The 19,728-nt window shown below is 51.1% G+C and overlaps 2 protein-coding genes across 2 annotated transcripts in view; one reads left to right on the top strand and one right to left on the bottom strand.

Moving 5' to 3' along the window:
* Window positions 1–4,155, top strand: part of LOC116937563 (uncharacterized) — a 46,041-nt gene extending 41,886 nt beyond the window's left edge. Inside the window, exons 9-10 of the mRNA XM_076056862.1 lie at window positions 2,640–2,681; window positions 3,935–4,155. Coding sequence (XP_075912977.1) covers window positions 2,640–2,681; window positions 3,935–4,027 — 135 coding nt within the window. The 3' untranslated portion in view covers window positions 4,028–4,155. The remainder of the gene's footprint in view (window positions 1–2,639; window positions 2,682–3,934) is intronic.
* A 2,064-nt stretch (window positions 4,156–6,219) lies between these two features.
* Window positions 6,220–13,384, bottom strand: LOC116938290 (dnaJ homolog subfamily C member 25-like; the record flags this gene model as incomplete). The annotated part of the gene is made up of 2 exons (XM_076056863.1): window positions 6,220–8,160; window positions 13,091–13,384. Coding segments are annotated over 2 exons (417 nt in total), but the record flags the coding sequence as incomplete, so codon positions are not given.
* Window positions 13,385–19,728: the final 6,344 nt, after the last annotated feature.

Below are 19,728 nucleotides of genomic sequence, written 5' to 3'. Positions count from 1 at the left end.
GTGGTGGTGGTGATGGTGATGGTGGTGATGGTGGTGATGGTGGTGATGGTGATGGTGGTGATGGTGGTGGTGATGGTGGTGATGGTGGTGATGGTGATGGTGGTGGTGATGGTGATGGTGGTGGTGGTGATGGTGGTGGTGATGGTGATGGTGGTGATGGTGATGGTGGTGGTGGTGATGGTGATGGTGGTGGTGATGGTGGTGGTGATGGTGATGGTGGTGGTGATGGTGGTGATGGTGGTGATGGTGGTGGTGGTGGTGATGGTGATGGTGGTGATGGTGGTGGTGATGGTGGTGGTGGTGGTGATGGTGATGGTGGTGATGGTGGTGGTGGTGGTGGTGATGGTGGTGGTGGTGGTGATGGTGGTGGTGATGGTGGTGATGGTGTGAGTGTGGTGGTGGTGGTGGTGATGGTGGTGGTGATGGTGGTGATGGTGGTGGTGGTGATGGTGGTGGTCGTGGTGATGGTGGTGATGGTGGTGGTGATGGTGGTGGTGGTGATGGTGGTGATGGTGGTGATGGTGGTGATGGTGGTGGTGGTGATGGTGATGGTGGTGATGGTGGTGGTGATGGTGGTGATGGTGGTGATGGTGATGGTGGTGGTGATGGTGATGGTGGTGGTGGTGATGGTGGTGGTGATGGTGATGGGTGGTGATGGTGATGGTGGTGATGGTGATGGTGGTCGTGGTGATGGTGGTGGTGATGGTGGTGGTGATGGTGGTGGTGGTGGTGGGGTGATGGTGGTGATGGTGGTGATGGTGGTGGTGGTGGTGATGGTGATGGTGGTGATGGTGGTGGTGATGGTGGTGGTGGTGGTGATGGTGATGGTGGTGATGGTGGTGGTGGTGGTGATGGTGGTGGTGGTGGTGATGGTGGTGGTGATGGTGGTGATGGTGTGAGTGTGGTGGTGGTGGTGGTGGTGATGGTGGTGGTGATGGTGGTGATGGTGGTGGTGGTGATGGTGGTGGTGATGGTGGTGATGGTGGTGATGGTGGTGGTGATGGTGATGGTGGTGGTGATGGTGATGGTGATGATGGTGGTGATGGTGATGGTGGTGGTGGTGGTGATGGTGGTGATGGTGATGGTGGTGGTGATGGTGATGGTGGTGGTGGTGATGGTGGTGGTGGTGATGGTGATGATGGTGGTGATGGTGGTGATGGTGGTGGTGGTGATGGTGGTGATGGTGGTGATGGTGGTGGTGGTGGTGGTGGTGATGGTGATGGTGGTGGTGGTGATGGTGATGGTGGTGGTGATGGTGGTGGTGGTGATGGTGGTGGTGATGGTGGTGGTGGTGATGGTGATGGTGGTGTTGGTGGTGGTGATGGTGGTGGTGATGGTGGTGATGGTGGTGGTGGTGATGGTGATGGTGGTGTTGGTGGTGGTGGTGATGGTGGTGGTGGTGATGGTGGTGATGGTGGTGGTGTTGGTGATGGTGGTGGTGGTGGTGGTGATGGTGGTGATGGTGGTGATGGTGGTGGTGGTGGTGATGGTGGTGATGGTGGTGGTGATGGTGGTGGTGATGGTGGTGATGGTGGTGGTGGTGATGGTGATGGTGGTGTTGGTGATGGTGGTGTTGGTGATGGTGGTGGTGATGGTGGTGGTGATGGTGGTGATGGTGGTGGTGTTGGTGATGGTGGTGGTGGTGGTGGTGATGGTGGTGGTGGTGATGATGGTGATGATGGTGGTGATGGTGGTGATGGTGGTGGTGGTGGTGATGGTGGTGGTGATGGTGGTGGTGGTGATGATGGTGGTGGTGGTGATGGTGGTGGTGGTGATGGTGGTGGTGGTGATGGTGATGGTGGTGGTGGTGGTGATGGTGGTGGTGATGGTGGTGGTGATGGTGGTGGTGGTGATGGTGGTGATGGTGGTGGTCGTGGTGATGGTGGTGATGGTGGTGGTGATGGTGGTGGTGGTGATGGTGGTGATGGTGGTGATGGTGGTGATGGTGGTGGTGGTCGTGGTGATGGTGGTGGTGATGGTGGTGGTGATGGTGGTGGTGATGGTGGTGATGGTGGTGGTGATGGTGGTGATGGTGGTGATGGTGGTGGTGGTGGTGATGGTGGTGGTGATGGTGGTGATGGTGGTGATGGTGGTGGTGGTCGTGGTGATGGTGGTGGTGATGGTGGTGGTGATGGTGGTGATGGTGCTACTACTGATGATGATGATGATGCTGCTTCTGATGATGATGATGATGCTACTGATGATGATGATGATGCTGCTGCTGCTACTGATGATGATGCTACTGATGATGATGATACTAATGATGATGATGATGCTACTGATGATGATGATACTAATGATGATGATGCTGCTACTGATGATGATGCTACTGATGATGATGATGTTACTGATGATGATGGTGATGTTACTGATGGTGATGTTACTGATGATGATGATGATGTTACTGATGATGATGATGTTACTGATGATGATGTTACTGATGGTGATGTTACTGATGGTGATGTTACTGATGATGATGTTACTGATGATGATGGTGGTGATGTTACTGATGGTGATGTTACTGATGGTAATGTTACTGATGGTGGTGTTACTGATGATGATGATATTACTGATGGTGTTGATGGTGGTGGTGATGATGTTACTGATGATGATGATGATGGTGGTGGTGATGTTTGCAGACTCAACGAACTGGAACCAAGAAGGCATTGGAGGTGATGCAGGTAACAAATCACGTGATGGTGATGGTGGTGATGGTGGTGATGGTGGTGATGGTTGTGGTGTTGATGGTGGTGGTGATGGTGGTTGATGTTATTGATGTTGTTGTTTATGTTGTTCAGGTGATGATGTTGTTGATGTTGTTGTTGATGTTGTTGATGTTCTTGATGATGTTGTTGATGATGTTGATGATGATGTTGTTGATGATGTTGTTGATGTTGTTGATGATGATGATGTTGTTGTTGATGTTGTTGTTATCCAGGTGATGGGGCTGAATGAGGCTGATGGATGTCTACGTGTGATGATGTTGTTGATGTTGATGATGTTGTTGATGATGTTGATGTTGTTGATGTTGTTGTTGATGATGTTGTTGATGATGTTGATGATGTTGTTGATGTTGATGATGTTGTTGTTGATGTTGTTGTTGATGTTGTTGATGATGATGTTGTTGTTGATGATGATGTTGATGATGTTGATGATGTTGATGATGATGTTGTTGATGTTGTTGTTGATGTTGATGTTGTTGTTGTTGATGATGTTGTTGATGTTGTTGTTGTTGATGTTGATGATGTTGATGTTGTTGTTGATGTTGTTGTTGATGTTGTTGTTGATGTTGTTGTTGATGTTGTTGTTGTTGATGTTGTTGTTGATGTTGTTGTTGATGTTGTTGTTGATGTTCTCCAGGTGGTGGTGCTGAATGAGGCTGATGGATGTCTTCGTGTGATGATGTTGATGATGTTGTTGATGATGTTGTTGTTGATGATGTTGATGTTGTTGTTGATGATGTTGTTGATGATGTTGTTGTTGATGATGTTGATGTTGTTGTTGTTGATGTTGTTGATGTTGATGTTGTTGATGTTGATGTTGTTGATGATGTTGTTGATGATGTTGTTGATGATGTTGTTGTTGATGATGTTGATGTTGATGTTGTTGTTGATGATGTTGTTGATGATGTTGTTGTTGATGATGTTTATGTTGTTGTTGTTGATGTTGTTGATGATGTTGTTGATGATGTTGTTGATGATGTTGTTGTTGATGTTGTTGTTGATGTTGTTGATGATGTTGATGTTGTTTTTGATGTTGTTGTTGATGTTGTTGATGATGTTGTTGTTGATGTTGTTGTTGATGATGTTGTTGATGATGTTGATGTTCTCCAGGTGGTGGTGCTGAATGAGGCTGATGGATGTCTACGTGTGATGATGTTGTTGTTCTTGATGATGTTGTTGATGTTGTTGTTGATGATGTTGATGTTGTTCAGGTGGTGGTGCTGAATGAGGCTGATGGATGTCTACGTGTGATGTATCCCAGCCGAACCGACCTCACCGCCACCAACATCAACGTCGTGTGGTGATGGGGTCCAACATCAACAACATCAACAACATCAACAACAACATCAACAATAACATCACCACCATCAACATCACCGCCATCATCAACATCAACATCACCACCATCAACATCAACAACATCACCACCATCATCACCATCACCACCATCACCACCATCAACATCACCGCCATCAACAACATCACCACCATCAACATCATCGCCATCAACATCACCACCATCACCACCATCAACATCACCACCATCACCACCATCAACATCACCACCATCACCACCATCACCATCACCGCCATTATCACCATCACCACCATCACCACCACCACCAACATCACCACCACCACCACCATCAACACCTTCACCACCATCCCCATCACCACCATCGCCATCAACATGACCACCATCACCACCATCACCACCATCACCACCATCAACATCACCACCATCACCATCATCACCATCACCACCATCACCACCACCACCACCATCACCACCATCACCACCATCACCACCACCACCACCACCATCACCACCACCACCATCACCACCACCACCATCACCACCACCACCATCACCACCATCACCACCACCACCACCATCACCATCACCACCACCACCATCACCACCATCACCACCACCACCATCACCACCACCACCACCACCATCACCACCATCCCCACCGCCATCACCACCATCAACATCACCACCATCAACATCACCGCCAGGCAACCAAGAAGTCAAACTGATCGATGTTTGTGATGTCATACTGTGATGGTGGTGATGATGATGGTAATGTTGATGGTGGTCGTGGTGGTGATGTTGGATAATAAAGCATTGGAAGCAACTCTATCAAAATCAACTCGGATCAATCACTCACTCTACACTACACTATACACTACTACACTATACACTACTACACTACACACTACTACACTATTACACTACACTATTACACTACACTATACACTACTACACTATACACTACTACACTATACACTACTACACTGTACTATACACTACTACACTATACACTACGATACACTACTACACTATATACTACTACACTATACACTACTACACTATACTATACACTATACACACCACTACACTATACACTACTACACTATATACTATACACTACTACACTATTACACTACACACTACTACACTACACTATACACTACCACACTACACACTACTACACTACACACTACTACACTATACACTACTACACTATACACTACTACACTATACACTACTACACTATACACTACTACACTATACACTACTACACTATACACTACGATACACTACTACACTATATACTACTACACTATACACTACTACACTATACTATACACTACTACACTATACACACCACTACACTATACACACCACTACACTATATACTATACACTACACACTACTACACTACACTACACACTACTACACTACACTACTACTGTACACTACTACACTATACACTACTACTGTACACTACTACACTATACACTACTACTGTACACTACTACACTGTACACTACACACTGCTACACTATACACTATACACCACTACACTATACACTACTACACTATACACTACTCCACTACACTATACACTACTACAAAGTGGTACAAAGTGTATAGTTTTACCCGGGCCCGCTCACCATCATGAAGGTCCTTAATGATCGTGAACAGAGGGTCAGGTACTCCAAAAGCACGAAGAACGACCCAGAGGCCAGGCCTACTGATGGTATCATAGGCCTTGACCAGGTCAATAAAGCAGAGATGTAGGTCTTGTTGGAATTCCCTACACCTCTGCTGTAGCAGACGGACAGAAAATATGGCATCTGTGCAGGACCGCCCTTTCCTGAAACCGCATTGGGGCTCCGCAAGCCTCTCCTCAGCGTGCCTGGCAAGGCGATGTTGAATAATCCTTGCCAGGACTTTTCCCGGCACACTGAGGAGTGAGATGCCCCTGTAGTTGTTACAGTCTGTGCGGTCCCCCTTCTTAAAGAGGGGGACCACCAGGGCATCCTTCCAATCCTGCGGAACCCGTCCAGTGGTCCAGACTGTTGTTATGATGTCATATAGGGCAGTCTGTGTTAAAAAAAAAATCTAACAGAGACGGACACAGAGACCCACAGAGACTCACAGACACAGAGACACACACAGAGACTCAGAGACCCACACAGAGAGTCAGAGGTCCTGGAGACATTTATTAAGCAGCAGGCAGTGTCAGGGTCCAGGGATTGAACCCACGACCTCCTGTAGACCAGGCGAGGTGGTCAACATCTACCACGACCTCCTGTAGACCAGGCGAGGTGGTCAACATCTACCACGACCTCCTGTAGACCAGGCGAGGTGATCAACGTCTACCACGACCTCCTGTAGACCAGGCGAGGTGGTCAACATCTACCACGACCTCCTGTAGACCAGGCGAGGTGGTCAACATCTACCACGACCTCCTGTAGACCAGGCGAGGTGGTCAACATCTACCACGACCTCCTGTAGACCAGGCGAGGTGGTCAACAGCTACCACGACCTCCTGTAGACCAGGCGAGGTGGTCAACATCTACCACGACCTCCTGTAGACCAGGCGAGGTGGTCAACGTCTACCACGACCTCCTGTAGACCAGGCGAGGTGGTCAACATCTACCACGACCTCCTGTAGACCAGGCGAGGTGGTCAACATCTACCACGACCTCCTGTAGACCAGGCGAGGTGGTCAACATCTACCACGACCTCCTGTAGACCAGGCGAGGTGTTCAACATCTACCACGACCTCCTGTAGACCAGGCGAGGTGGTCAACGTCTACCACGACCTCCTGTAGACCAGGCGAGGTGTTCAACATCTACCACGACCTCCTGTAGACCAGGCAAGGTGGTCAACGTCTACCACGACCTCCTGTAGACCAGGCGAGGTGTTCAACATCTACCACGACCTCCTGTAGACCAGGCGAGGTGTTCAACATCTACCACGACCTCCTGTAGACCTGGCGAGGTGGTCAACGTCTACCACGACCTCCTGTAGACCAGGCGAGGTGGTCAACATCTACCACGACCTCCTGTAGACCAGGCGAGGTGGTCAACATCTACCACGACCTCCTGTAGACCAGGCGAGGTGGTCAACATCTACCACGACCTCCTGTAGACCAGGCGAGGTGGTCAACATCTACCACGACCTCCTGTAGACCAGGCGAGGTGGTCAACGTCTACCACGACCTCCTGTAGACCAGGCGAGGTGTTCAACATCTACCACGACCTCCTGTAGACCAGGCTAGGTGGTCAACATCTACCACGACCTCCTGTAGACCAGGCGAGGTGGTCAACATCTACCACGACCTCCTGTAGACCAGGCGAGGTGGTCAACATCTACCACGACCTCTTGTAGACCAGGCGAGGTGGTCAACATCTACCACGACCTCCTGTAGACCAGGCGAGGTGGTCAACATCTACCACGACCTCCTGTAGACCAGGCGAGGTGGTCAACATCTACCACGACCTCCTGTAGACCAGGCGAGGTGGTCAACATCTACCACGACCTCCTGTAGACCAGGCGAGGTGGTCAACAGCTACCACGACCTCCTGTAGACCAGGCGAGGTGGTCAACATCTACCACGACCTCCTGCAGACCAGGCGAGGTGGTCAACATCTACCACGACCTCCTGTAGACCAGGCGAGGTGGTCAACATCTACCACGACCTCCTGTAGACCAGGCGAGGTGGTCAACATCTACCACGACCTCCTGTAGACCAGCCGAGATGGTCAACATCTACCACGACCTCCTGTATACCAGGCGAGGTGGTCAACATCTACCACGACCTCCTGTAGATCAGGCGAGGTGGTCAACATCTCACCCAGCCACTGTGGTGTCTCTGTTAATCAAACCCGGTGTGTGTCGATGTAGCAGGGTGTGTCTACGTAGTGCGGTGTGTCTACGTAGCTCTGTGTGTCTACGTAGACAGACACTGTGTCTACGTAGAGAGACACTGTGTCTAAGTAGCTGGGTGTGTCTCAGTCGTCTGAGAACGTCATTCTTCCGGCTCCGTCACTGCGTTGAGAGCGCCTGAATCGCTTCCAACGGGAATCCTGGGCCAGCCTGACCCTCTCCTCCTCCTGCTGCTGCCTACGGAATTCCTGAGACAAACAGAGAGAGACACACGGTGAGAGAGACACGGTGAGAGAGACACAGAGAGAGAGAGAGACACACAGAGAGAGACACAGTGAGAGAGACACGGTGAGAGAGAGACACGGTGAGAGAGAGAGACACACAGTGAGAGAGACACACACAGAGACACACAGTGACACACACACACACAGTGACACACAGAGAGAGAGAGAGACACAGAGACACACACAGAGAGAGACACGGTGAGAGAGACACACAGTGAGAGACACACACACAGAGACACACAGAGAGAGACACACAGAGAGAGACACACACACAGAGAGAGACACAGTGAGAGACACAGAGAGAGAGAGACAGTGAGAGACACACAGAGACACACAGAGAGAGAGACACGGTGAGAGAGAGAGACACACGGTGAGAGACACACAGTGAGAGAGACACAGAGAGAGAGAGAGAGACACACAGTGAGAGAGACACACGGTGAGAGACACACGGTGAGAGAGACACAGTGAGAGACACACACACAGAGAGAGACACACAGAGACACACATAGAGAGACACACACAGAGAGACACACAGAGACACACAGAGAGAGAGAGACACACAGAGACACACAGAGAGAGACACACAGAGAGAGACACGGTGAGAGAGAGACACGGTGAGAGAGACACACAGAGAGAGAGACACACACAGAGAGAGACACAGAGAGAGAGACACGGTGAGAGAGACACACAGAGAGAGAGAGACACACAGAGACACACAGAGAGAGAGACACAGAGACACACAGAGAGAGACACACGGTGAGAGACACAGAGAGAGAGACACACAGTGAGAGAGACACACAGTGAGAGACACAGAGAGAGACACACAGAGAGAGACACACAGAGAGAGACACACACACAGTGACACACACAGAGACACACAGAGAGAGACACAGTGAGAGACACACACAGAGACACACAGAGAGAGACACACAGTGAGAGAGACACACAGTGAGAGACACACAGTGAGAGACACACAGAGAGAGACACAGAGAGACACACACACACACAGTGACACACACAGAGACACACAGAGAGAGACACACACAGAGAGACACACACAGAGAGAGACACACAGAGAGAGACACACGGTGAGAGAGACACACAGTGAGAGAGAGAGACACACGGTGAGAGACACACAGTGAGAGAGACACAGAGAGAGAGACACACAGTGAGAGAGACACACGGTGAGAGAGACACACAGAGAGAGACACACGGTGAGAGAGACACAGAGAGAGAGACACGGTGAGAGAGAGACACGGTGAGAGACACACACAGAGACACACAGTGAGAGACACAGAGAGAGACACACACAGAGAGAGAGACACAGTGAGAGACACAGAGAGAGAGACAGTGAGAGACACACAGAGACACACAGTGAGAGACACACAGTGAGAGAGAGACACAGTGAGAGACACAGAGAGAGAGACAGTGAGAGACACACAGAGACACACAGAGAGAGAGACACACAGAGAGAGAGAGAGACACACAGAGAGAGAGAGACACACAGAGAGAGACACACGGTGAGAGACACACACACACAGAGACACACAGAGACACAGAGAGAGAGAGACACACAGAGAGAGACACAGTGAGAGAGACACACGGTGAGAGAGAGACACACAGAGACACACAGAGAGAGAGACACACAGTGAGAGACACACAGAGACACACAGAGAGAGACACACAGAGAGAGACACACAGTGAGAGAGACACACAGAGAGAGACACACAGAGAGAGAGAGAGACACAGTGAGAGAGAGACACACAGTGAGAGAGACACGGTGAGAGAGACACACACAGAGAGACACACAGAGAGAGAGACACGGTGAGAGACACACACAGAGACACACAGAGAGAGACACACACACAGAGACACACACACAGAGACACACAGAGAGAGACACACAGAGAGTGACACACGGTGAGAGAGGCACAGTGAGAGAGAGAGACACACGGTGAGAGAGACACACAGAGAGAGACACACAGTGAGAGAGACACGGTGAGAGAGAGAGAGACACACGGTGAGAGAGACACGGTGAGAGAGACACAGAGAGACACACACAGTGAGAGACACGGTGAGAGAGACACGGTGAGAGAGAGAGACACACAGAGAGAGACACACAGTGAGAGACACACACACAGAGAGAGACACGGTGAGAGAGACACACACAGAGAGACACACGGTGAGAGAGACACACACAGAGAGACACACGGTGAGAGAGACACGGTGAGAGACACACACAGAGAGACACACAGAGAGAGACACACACACAGAGACACACACACAGAGACACACAGAGAGAGACACACAGAGAGTGACACACGGTGAGAGAGACACAGTGAGAGAGACACACGGTGAGAGAGACACAGTGAGAGAGAGAGACACACGGTGAGAGAGACACACAGAGAGAGACACACGGTGAGAGAGACACGGTGAGAGAGAGAGACACACGGTGAGAGACACACAGTGAGAGAGACACAGAGAGAGAGAGACACACAGTGAGAGACACGGTGAGAGAGACACGGTGAGAGAGAGACACAGTGAGAGACACACAGAGAGACACACAGAGACACACACACAGAGACACACAGTGAGAGACACACAGAGAGAGACACACACAGAGAGAGAGACACAGTGAGAGACACAGAGAGAGAGACAGTGAGAGACACACAGAGACACACAGTGAGAGACACACAGTGAGAGAGAGACACAGTGAGAGACACAGAGAGAGAGACAGTGAGAGACACACAGAGACACACAGAGAGAGAGACACAGAGAGAGAGAGAGACACAGAGAGAGAGAGAGACACACAGAGAGAGACACACGGTGAGAGACACACACACAGAGACACACAGAGACACACAGAGAGAGAGACACACAGTGAGAGACACGGTGAGAGAGACACGGTGAGAGAGAGACACGGTGAGAGAGAGACACAGTGAGAGACACACAGAGAGACACACAGAGACACACACACAGAGACACACAGTGAGAGACACACAGAGAGAGACACACACAGAGAGAGAGACACAGTGAGAGACACAGAGAGAGAGACAGTGAGAGACACACAGAGACACACAGTGAGAGACACACAGTGAGAGAGAGACACAGTGAGAGACACAGAGAGAGAGACAGTGAGAGACACACAGAGACACACAGAGAGAGAGACACAGAGAGAGAGAGAGACACAGAGAGAGAGAGACACACAGAGAGAGACACACGGTGAGAGACACACACACAGAGACACACAGAGACACACAGAGAGAGAGACACACAGAGAGAGACACACGGTGAGAGAGACACAGAGAGAGAGACACGGTGAGAGAGAGACACGGTGAGAGACACACACAGAGAGAGACACACAGAGACACACAGAGAGAGAGACACACGGTGAAAGACACACAGTGAGAGAGACACAGAGAGAGAGAGACACACAGTGAGAGAGACACAGAGAGAGAGACACGGTGAGAGAGAGACACGGTGAGAGACACACACACAGAGAGAGACACACAGAGACACAGAGAGAGACACACACACACAGAGAGACACACAGAGACACAGAGAGAGAGAGAGACACACAGAGACACACAGAGAGAGACACACAGAGAGAGACACGGTGAGAGAGAGACACGGTGAGAGAGACACACAGAGAGAGAGACACACACAGAGAGAGACACAGAGAGAGAGACACGGTGAGAGAGACACACAGAGAGAGAGAGACACACAGAGACACACAGAGAGAGAGACACAGAGACACACAGAGAGAGACACACGGTGAGAGACACAGAGAGAGAGAGACACACAGTGAGAGAGACACACAGTGAGAGACACAGAGAGAGACACACAGAGAGAGACACACAGAGAGAGACACACACACAGTGACACACACAGAGACACACAGAGAGAGACACACAGTGAGAGACACACACAGAGACACACAGAGAGAGACACACAGTGAGAGAGACACACAGTGAGAGACACACAGAGAGAGACACACAGAGAGAGACACAGAGAGAGACACACACACACAGTGACACACACAGAGACACACAGAGAGAGACACACACAGAGAGAGACACACAGAGAGAGAGACACGGTGAGGGAGAGACACACAGTGAGAGAGACACGGTGAGAGAGAGACACACGGTGAGAGAGACACGGTGAGAGAGAGAGAGACACGGGGAGAGAGACACGGGGAGAGAGACACGGGGAGAGAGACACACGGTGAGAGAGAGACACACGGTGAGAGAGAGACACGGTGAGAGAGAGACGGTGAGAGAGACACGGGGAGAGAGAGAGACACGGGGAGAGAGACACGGGGAGAGAGAGAGACACGGGGAGAGAGAGAGAGACACGGGGAGAGAGAGAGACACGGGGAGAGAGACACGGGGAGAGAGAGAGACACGGGGAGAGAGAGAGACACGGGGAGAGAGAGACACACACACACAGAGACACGGGGAGAGAGACACCCACCCCTCACCACCATCACCACCCTCACCACCACTCCTCACCACCACCACCCTCACCCTCACCACCACCACCACCACCACCCTCACCACCACCATCACCACCACCCTCACCACCATCACCACCACCACCCTCACCCTCACCACCACCCTCACCATCACCACCACCACCACCACCTCCCTCACCACCACCACCACCACCCTCACCACCACCACCACCCTCACCACCACCACCACCCTCACCACCACCATCACCACCACCACCCTCACCACCACTCCTCACCACCACCACCACCACCATCACCACCTCCACCACCACCACCCTCACCACCACCACCACCACCGTCACCACCCTCACCACCACCACCACCACCACCACCCTCACCACCCTCACCACCACCACCTCCCTCACCCTCACCACTCCTCACCTCCATATTCCGCTTCTCCCACAGAGCGAGCTGTACAAGTCTCTCCCGCTGCTCGTCCGACATCGACCGAAACTCCTCAACGCTCAGCCGCAGGGAGTGGCGGGTGAGGTGGAGCCTCTCGGTGGGCCCCAGCTCCCGTCCCAGTACCGTGAAGAGCCACAGCCAGCGCAGGTGGAAGGCGGAGAAGCGGAGCAGCGAGTAGGGGAGCAGGAGCAGACGCACCAGGAGGACGTCCGTGACGCGGGGCTTACGGTAGCCACCCTGCGGGGAGGCCGCAGGGAGAGATTGAGAGACTCAGAGAGAGATTGAGAGACTCAGAGACTCAGAGAGAGACTCAGAGAGAGACTGAGAGACTCAGAGACTCAGAGAGAGACTCAGAGACTCAGAGAGAGACTCAGAGAGAGACTCAGAGACTCAGAGAGAGACTGAGAGACTGAGAGAGAGACTGAGAGACTGAGAGAGAGACTCAGAGAGAGACTCAGAGAGAGACTGAGAGACTCAGAGACTCAGAGAGAGACTCAGAGACTCAGAGAGAGACTCAGAGAGAGACTCAGAGACTCAGAGAGAGACTGAGAGACTGAGAGAGAGACTGAGAGACTGAGAGAGAGACTCAGAGAGAGACTCAGAGACTCAGAGAGAGACTCGGAGACTGAGAGATTAAGAGACTCAGAGAGAGACTCAGAGACTGAGAGAGAGACTCAGAGACTGAGAGAGAGAGACTGAGAGAGAGAGACAGAGAGAGAGACTGAGAGAGAGACTGAGAGAGAGAGACTCAGAGACTGAGAGAGAGACTGAGAGAGAGACTGAGAGAGAGAGACAGGGAGATTGAGAGAGAGACTCAGAGAGAGACTGAGAGAGAGACTCAGAGACTGAGAGAGAGACTGAGAGAGAGACTGAGAGAGAGACTGAGAGAGAGACTGAGAGAGAGACTGGGAGAGAGACTGAGAGAGAGACTGAGAGAGAGACTCAGAGAGAGACTCAGAGAGAGACTCAGAGAGAGACTGAGAGAGAGACTGAGAGAGAGACTGAGAGAGAGACTGAGAGAGAGAGACTGAGAGAGAGACTCAGAGACTGAGAGAGAGAGACTGAGAGAGAGAGACTGAGAGAGAGACGGAGACACAGGGAGACTGGAAGGCGGAGAAGCGGAGCAGCGAGAAGGGGAGCAGGAGCAGACGCACCAGGAGGACGTCCGTGACGCGGGGCTTACGGTAGCCACCCTGCGGGGAGGCCGCAGAGAGAGATTGAGAGATTGAGAGACTCAGAGAGAGACTCAGAGAGAGACTCAGAGACTGAGAGACTCAGAGAGAGACTCAGAGAGAGACTCAGAGACTCAGAGAGAGACTCAGAGACTCAGAGAGAGACTCAGAGAGAGATTGAGAGAGATTGAGAGACTCAGAGAGAGATTGAGAGACTCAGAGAGAGACTCAGAGAGAGACTCAGAGAGAGACTGAGAGAGAGACTCAGAGAGAGACTCAGAGACTGAGAGACTGAGAGAGAGATTGAGAGACTCAGAGAGAGACTCAGAGACTGAGAGATTGAGAGACTGAGAGAGAGACTCAGAGAGAGACTCAGAGACTCAGAGAGAGACTCAGAGAGAGACTGAGAGACTCAGAGAGAGACTCAGAGAGAGACTCAGAGACTGAGAGACTGAGAGACTCAGAGAGAGACTCAGAGAGAGATTGAGAGAGATTGAGAGACTCAGAGACTCAGAGACTCAGAGAGAGACTCAGAGACTCAGAGAGAGACTCAGAGAGAGATTGAGAGAGATTGAGAGACTCAGAGAGAGATTGAGAGACTCAGAGAGAGACTCAGAGAGAGACTGAGAGAGACTCAGAGAGAGACTCAGAGAGAGACTCAGAGACTGAGAGACTGAGAGAGAGATTGAGAGACTCAGAGAGAGACTCAGAGAGAGACTGAGAGACTCAGAGAGAGACTCAGAGAGAGACTCAGAGAGAGACTCAGAGAGAGACTCAGAGACTGAGAGAGAGACTGAGAGAGACACTGAGAGAGAGACTGAGAGAGACTCAGAGAGAGACTGAGAGAGAGACTGAGAGAGAGACTGAGAGAGAGACTGAGAGAGAGACTCAGAGAGAGACTGAGAGAGAGAGACTGAGAGAGAGACTCAGAGAGAGACTCAGAGACTGAGAGAGAGACTGAGAGAGACACTGAGAGAGAGACTGAGAGAGACTCAGAGAGAGAGACTGAGAGAGAGACTCAGAGAGAGACTCAGAGACTCAGAGAGAGACTCAGAGACTCAGAGAGAGACTCAGAGACTGAGAGAGAGACTGAGAGAGAGACTGAGAGAGAGACTCAGAGAGAGAGACTGAGAGAGAGACTGAGAGAGAGACTCAGAGAGAGACTCAGAGACTGAGAGAGAGACTGAGAGAGAGACTGAGAGAGAGACTGAGAGAGAGACTGGGAGAGAGACTCAGACAGAGACTGAGAGAGAGAGACTGGGAGATTGAGAGAGAGACTCAGAGACTCAGACAGAGACTGAGAGAGAGACTCAGAGAGAGACTGAGAGAGAGACTGAGAGAGAGACTCAGACAGAGACTGAGAGAGAGACTCAGAGAGAGACTCAGAGAGAGACTGAGAGAGAGACTCAGAGAGAGACTGAGAGAGAGACTGAGAGAGAGACTGAGAGAGAGACTCAGAGAGAGACTGAGAGAGAGACTGAGAGAGAGACTCAGAGAGAGACTGAGAGAGAGACTCAGAGAGAGACTGAGAGAGAGACTCAGAGAGAGACTGAGAGAGAGACTCAGAGAGAGACTGAGAGAGAGACTGAGAGAGAGACTGGGAGAGAGACTCAGAGAGAGAGACTGAGAGAGAGAGAGACTGGGAGATTGAGAGAGAGACTCAGAGAGAGACTCAGAGAGAGACTGAGAGAGAGGCTGAGAGAGAGACTGAGAGAGAGACTGAGAGAGACTGAGAGAGAGACTGAGAGAGAGAGACTGAGAGAGAGATTGAGAGAGAGACTGAGAGAGAGAGACTGAGAGAGAGAGACTCAGAGAGAGACTGAGAGAGAGACTCAGAGAGAGACTGAGAGAGAGACTGAGAGAGAGACTGAGAGAGAGAGACTGAGAGAGAGACTGAGAGAGAGACTGAGAGAGAGACTGAGAGAGAGAGACTGAGAGAGAGACTGAGAGAGAGACTGAGAGAGAGACTCAGAGACTGAGAGAGAGACTGAGAGAGAGATTGAGAGAGAGACTCAGAGAGAGACTGAGAGAGAGACTGAGAGAGAGACTGAGAGAGAGAGACTGAGAGAGAGAGACTCAGAGAGAGACTGAGAGAGAGACTGAGAGAGAGACTGAGAGAGAGACTGAGAGAGAGAGACTCAGAGAGAGAGACTGAGAGAGAGAGAGACTGGGAGATTGAGAGAGAGACTCAGAGAGAGACTCAGAGAGAGACTGAGAGAGAGACTGGGAGAGAGACTCAGAGAGAGAGACTGAGAGAGAGAGAGACTGGGAGATTGAGAGAGAGACTCAGAGAGAGACTCAGAGAGAGACTGAGAGAGAGGCTGAGAGAGAGACTGAGAGAGAGAGACTGAGAGAGACTGAGAGAGAGACTGAGAGAGAGACTCAGAGAGAGACTGAGAGAGAGACTGAGAGAGAGACTGAGAGAGAGACTGAGAGAGAGAGACTGAGAGAGACTGAGAGAGAGACTGAGAGAGAGACTGAGAGAGAGAGACTGAGAGAGAGACTGAGAGAGAGACTGAGAGAGAGACTGAGAGAGAGAGACTGAGAGAGAGACTGAGAGAGAGAGACTGAGAGAGAGATTGAGAGAGAGACTGAGAGAGAGACTGAGAGAGAGACTCAGAGAGAGACTGAGAGAGAGACTGAGAGAGAGACTGAGAGAGAGACTGAGAGAGAGAGACTCAGAGAGAGACTCAGAGAGAGACTGAGAGAGAGACTGAGAGAGAGACTGAGAGAGAGACTGAGAGAGAGACTGAGAGAGAGACTGAGAGAGAGACTGAGAGAGAGACTGAGAGAGAGACTGAGAGAGAGAGACTCAGAGAGAGAGACTGAGAGAGAGAGAGACTGGGAGATTGAGAGAGAGACTCAGAGAGAGACTCAGAGAGAGACTGAGAGAGAGGCTGAGAGAGAGACTGAGAGAGAGAGACTGAGAGAGACTGAGAGAGAGACTGAGAGAGAGACTCAGAGAGAGACTGAGAGAGAGACTCAGAGAGAGACTGAGAGAGAGACTCAGAGAGAGAGACTGAGAGAGAGACTCAGAGAGAGACTGAGAGAGAGACTGAGAGAGAGACTCAGAGAGAGACTGAGAGAGAGACTGAGAGAGAGACTCAGAGAGAGACTGAGAGAGAGACTCAGAGAGAGAGACTGAGAGAGAGACTGAGAGAGAGAGTGAGAGAGAGACTCAGAGAGAGACTGAGAGAGAGACTCAGAGAGAGAGACTGAGAGAGAGACTGAGAGAGAGACTGAGAGAGAGACTGAGAGAGAGACTGAGAGAGAGAGACTGAGAGAGAGACTCAGAGAGAGACTGAGAGAGAGAGACTGAGAGAGAGACTGAGAGAGAGAGACTGAGAGAGAGACTGAGAGAGAGACTGAGAGAGAGACTGAGAGAGAGACTCAGAGAGAGACTCAGAGAGAGACTCAGAGAGAGACTGAGAGAGAGAGACTGAGAGAGAGATTGAGAGAGAGACTGAGAGAGAGACTGAGAGAGAGACTGAGAGAGAGACTGAGAGAGAGACTGAGAGAGAGAGAGACTGAGAGAGAGAGACTGAGAGAGAGACTGAGAGAGACTCAGAGAGAGACTGAGAGAGAGACTGAGAGAGAGACTGAGAGAGAGACTCAGAGAGAGACTGAGAGAGAGAGACTCAGAGAGAGACTGAGAGAGAGACTGAGAGAGAGACTGAGAGAGAGACTGAGAGAGAGACTCAGAGAGAGACTGAGAGAGAGAGACTGAGAGAGAGACTGAGAGAGAGAGACTGAGAGAGAGACTCAGAGAGAGACTGAGAGAGAGACTGAGAGAGAGACTGAGAGAGAGACTGAGAGAGAGAGACTCAGAGAGAGACTGAGAGAGAGACTGAGAGAGAGACTGAGAGAGAGACTGAGAGAGAGACTGAGAGAGAGACTGAGAGAGAGACTGAGAGAGAGACTGAGAGAGAGACTGAGAGAGAGAGAGACTGAGAGAGAGACTGAGAGAGAGACTGAGAGAGAGACTGAGAGAGAGACTGGGAGAGAGACTGAGAGAGAGACTGAGAGAGAGACTGGGAGAGAGACTGAGAGAGAGACTGAGAGAGAGAGACTCAGAGAGAGACTGGGAGAGAGACTGAGAGAGAGAGACTGAGAGAGAGAGACTGAGAGAGAGAGACTGAGAGAGAGAGACTGAGAGAGAGACTGAGAGAGAGAGACTGAGAGAGAGACTGAGAGAGAGAGACTCAGAGAGAGACTGGGAGAGAGACTGAGAGAGAGAGACTGAGAGAGAGAGACTGAGAGAGAGAGACTGAGAGAGAGACTGAGAGAGAGAGACTCAGAGAGAGACTGAGAGAGAGACTGAGAGAGAGACTGAGAGAGAGACTGAGAGAGAGATTGAGAGAGAGACTGAGAGAGAGACTGAGAGAGAGACTGAGAGAGAGACTGAGAGAGAGACTCAGAGAGAGACTGAGAGAGAGACTGAGAGAGAGACTGAGAGAGAGACTGAGAGAGAGACTCAGAGAGAGACTGAGAGAGAGACTGAGAGAGAGACTGAGAGAGAGACTGAGAGAGAGATTGAGAGAGAGACTGAGAGAGAGACTGAGAGAGAGACTGAGAGAGAGACTGAGAGAGAGACTCAGAGAGAGACTGAGAGAGAGACTCAGAGAGAGACTGAGAGAGAGACTGAGAGAGAGACTGAGAGAGAGACTGAGAGAGAGACTGAGAGAGAGACTGAGAGAGAGACTGAGAGAGAGACTGAGAGAGAGACTGAGAGAGAGACTGAGAGAGAGACTGAGAGAGAGACTGAGAGAGAGACTGAGAGAGAGACTGAGAGAGAGAGACTGGGAGAGAGACTGAGAGAGAGACTGAGAGAGAGACTGAGAGAGAGACTGAGAGAGAGACTGAGAGAGAGAGACTGGGAGAGAGACTGAGAGAGAGAGACTGAGAGAGAGACTGAGAGAGAGACTGAGAGAGAGAGACTGGGAGAGAGACTGAGAGAGAGACTGAGAGAGAGACTGAGAGAGAGAGACTGGGAGAGAGACTGAGAGAGAGAGACTGAGAGAGAGACTCAGAGAGAGACTGAGAGAGAGACTCAGAGACTGAGAGAGAGACTGAGAGAGAGACTGAGAGAGAGACTGAGAGAGAGACTGAGAGAGAGACTGAGAGAGAGACTGAGAGAGAGAGAGACTGAGAGAGAGACTGAGAGAGAGACTGAGAGAGAGACTGAGAGAGAGACTGAGAGAGAGACTGAGAGAGAGACTGAGAGAGAGAGACTCAGAGAGAGAGACTGAGACACAGGGAGACTGGAAGGCGGAGAAGCGGAGCAGCGAGAAGGGGAGCAGGAGCAGACGCACCAGGAGGACGTCCGTGACGCGGGGCTTACGGTAGCCACCCTGCGGGGAGGCCGCAGGGAGAGGTTGAGAGACTCAGAGAGAGATTGAGAGACTCAGAGAGAGACTCAGAGACTCAGAGACTCAGAGAGAG

This window comes from Petromyzon marinus, chromosome 78 (assembly GCF_048934315.1).
Source record: "Petromyzon marinus isolate PM22_M1 ecotype Great Lakes invasive population chromosome 78, UKy_Petmar_22M1.pri1.0, whole genome shotgun sequence".
NCBI lineage: Eukaryota > Metazoa > Chordata > Hyperoartia > Petromyzontiformes > Petromyzontidae > Petromyzon > Petromyzon marinus.
Note: the sequence above shows the minus strand (reverse complement) of the source record. Positions and strands in the feature narration are given on the sequence as shown.